At 35.5% G+C, this 2,500-nt stretch overlaps 1 protein-coding gene across 1 annotated transcript in view; it reads right to left on the reverse strand.

Annotated features, from left to right (window-relative positions):
- map7d2b (MAP7 domain containing 2b) overlaps window positions 1-2,500 on the reverse strand; it is a gene marked incomplete at both ends in the record, with an annotated part of 25,520 nt that overhangs the window by 2,443 nt on the left and 20,577 nt on the right. The window contains 3 exons of the mRNA XM_079234184.1: window positions 1,290-1,353; window positions 1,437-1,541; window positions 2,236-2,416. Coding sequence (XP_079090310.1) covers window positions 1,290-1,353; window positions 1,437-1,541; window positions 2,236-2,416 — 350 coding nt within the window. The remainder of the gene's footprint in view (window positions 1-1,289; window positions 1,354-1,436; window positions 1,542-2,235; window positions 2,417-2,500) is intronic.

The raw sequence follows: 2,500 nt of genomic DNA on the forward strand, positions 1-2,500 counted from the left end.
GAACATAGAAGAAGAAAAGGGATATAAAATAAAAAAATTAAATAAGATAATTGATTGTTTGTCTGTTACGATATAAGAATATGTAATAGTTTCTAACGTAATAAAACGAGTTATGCTCCTCTTCTTTATTGATTTATTTTATGCCTATAAACATTTTTTTATCTCTGTCAATATATATATAATTCAATTATTTATTTATTTTATTTTGATTAATTTTGACTTTTTTATTTGTTTAATGAATAATCTTAAAATACAATAATACGTGTGTTATGTATCTGTGATTGAAATCGACATAACAATATAATGATTAATCTTCTTTAGCTCGATAAAAGTGTTTGAAATATAACGTATCGTAAATTAACGTAATACAGAATATAGAATATAACATGAGGAAAATATTAGGTGAAATATAGTAAATGTAGTAATATAATATACACAATTTATTTTGTATCACCCAAAATCCCAAATATATATATATATATATATATATTTATATATTAATAGTATATGATATTATATAAATATGTACATATATATAATATATACAATTGAATATATAAATAACAGTAAATAATAATAATAATAATAATAATAATAATAATAATAATAATAATAATACAATGTGAAAACTTCCTATTTTTTGTTACTTTCTAATCCGTCATTTAATTAATACATGAATCTAAGAAGTTGCTGGTTACTTTAAATTGATCCATATCAATAGAAATCAATACTTCCGCTTTTTTTAATTAGACTAAATGCAAAATCTTAAGATCAATAATGAATTAATTGTTTGTAAATATAAATATTTTTTAGGTTTTAAGCGCAGTAAGTGAAGCTTCCCTGCTGCAGTGTGTTTGGTGTCGCTTCCCTTTACAGCCACCAGGAGGCGCTGTGCTGCCGCTGCCTGTGCAGCACTGCTGACTCACACTGCAGCTGAAACTCCTCTGTGTAATTATAGAGAAAACAAATTATTCTGCACGAACGAAATGAAACAAACAAGTGCTGTGAGAAGAAAACAACAACAACAACAACAAAACGGGGCGAAAATGAAGTGAATCAGTCGCACAATAAATACAAATGAAACAAATCAGAGTTTATCGTCCCCAGGAGAGCGTTTGTGTGTGACCTAACTGTCCTTAAATCATGTTTCTTATCATGTGTGTGTGTGTGTGTTTGTGTGTGTGTGTGTGTTTTGCTACCTGCGTATGCTCTGTCTGTGCAGCTGATGTTTACCTGGATTCTTCACATTATGTCAATAAAGAAAGCAGCGTGATGTGTTCACTGTTCACCTGCAGCGCCGGACAGCGGCTCCGCTTCACTCTTCCGTGTTCTCTTCATGATCTCCTCAATTCTCTGTGGAGACGGACACAGAGAGGTGAAACACAATGTTGTTGACTCATTACTGAGACGCTCGTGAAGAAGAAGCCGTCCAGCACCTTCTTCCTCTGCAGCCTCTCCTGCTCCTCCTGGATGTGCAGCAGCTCTCGCTCCTGCCTCTTCCTCTCGGCCTCTCGCTGGGCGCGCAGGCAGGCCTCCTCCCTCTGAAACACAGCACAACGCCCTCCTATTATATATATATATATATATATATATATATATATATATATATATATATATATATACATACATACACCTAGCATGCTACACGCTATGCTGCTCTATGTCTGTGAAGGTGCAGCTGAGATGTAGTCCGCTGGAGACCGGCAGCTCCAGTGCTCTGAGAGCTTAAATCACTGTTTTTGTGGATGGAGATCTGACAGCAAGAGAGGTGAAAGTAAAAATACGTCTACAAAAAACTGAATTAAATGGTTCAAATAAATGACATTTCTTGGCTCATAATTACAAAGGGACGTTTTATAAAACCTGGTCTCAATGAATGAAGGAAGAAACATAACATCTTTTTTTAATAAAAATATGAAACTGCATTGTTCATTCTTGTTTTTTTTTAATGTATTTAATAATCTATAATTACATGTGGTTCCCTAGTTTTTGTTTTAGTTTCGTTCACTTAAGCGAAGATAAGATATGATACTGTTTTACTGTTATTATATATATATATATATATATATTATTTATACTTCCCTGTAATTGTTTTCCTGTGTTGCATTATGTTGTTTATCTGCTGGAAAACTTCACTTAAATCACTTGAATTTTATTTATTTTTCTGCCACAAGTTAAAGATGCAATAAAGAAAATTAGATGATATTAAAACCATAATAAATGATAAACAACCACCTCTCTGTCCAGCTGGTCCTGCATGTCCTTCCATCGCTGCTCCTTCTGCCGTCTCTCCTCGTCCTCCCTGGTCCTCCTCTCCTCCTCCCGCCTCCCTCTCTCCTCCTCGGCCTGCAGCGCCGCTCTCTCCTGCCGCTCCTTCGCCTCCTGCTGCCTCCTCGTCTCCTCCTCGGCCCTCAGCCTGAAGAGACAACGCCGAGGTTTGAGCCGCGCAGGCCACCGTACAACGCTGAGGTTTGAGCCGCACAGGCCACCGTACAACGCT

Source organism: Taurulus bubalis (genome assembly GCF_910589615.1).
Source record: "Taurulus bubalis genome assembly, chromosome: 18".
In the NCBI taxonomy this organism is placed as follows: domain Eukaryota; kingdom Metazoa; phylum Chordata; class Actinopteri; order Perciformes; family Cottidae; genus Taurulus; species Taurulus bubalis.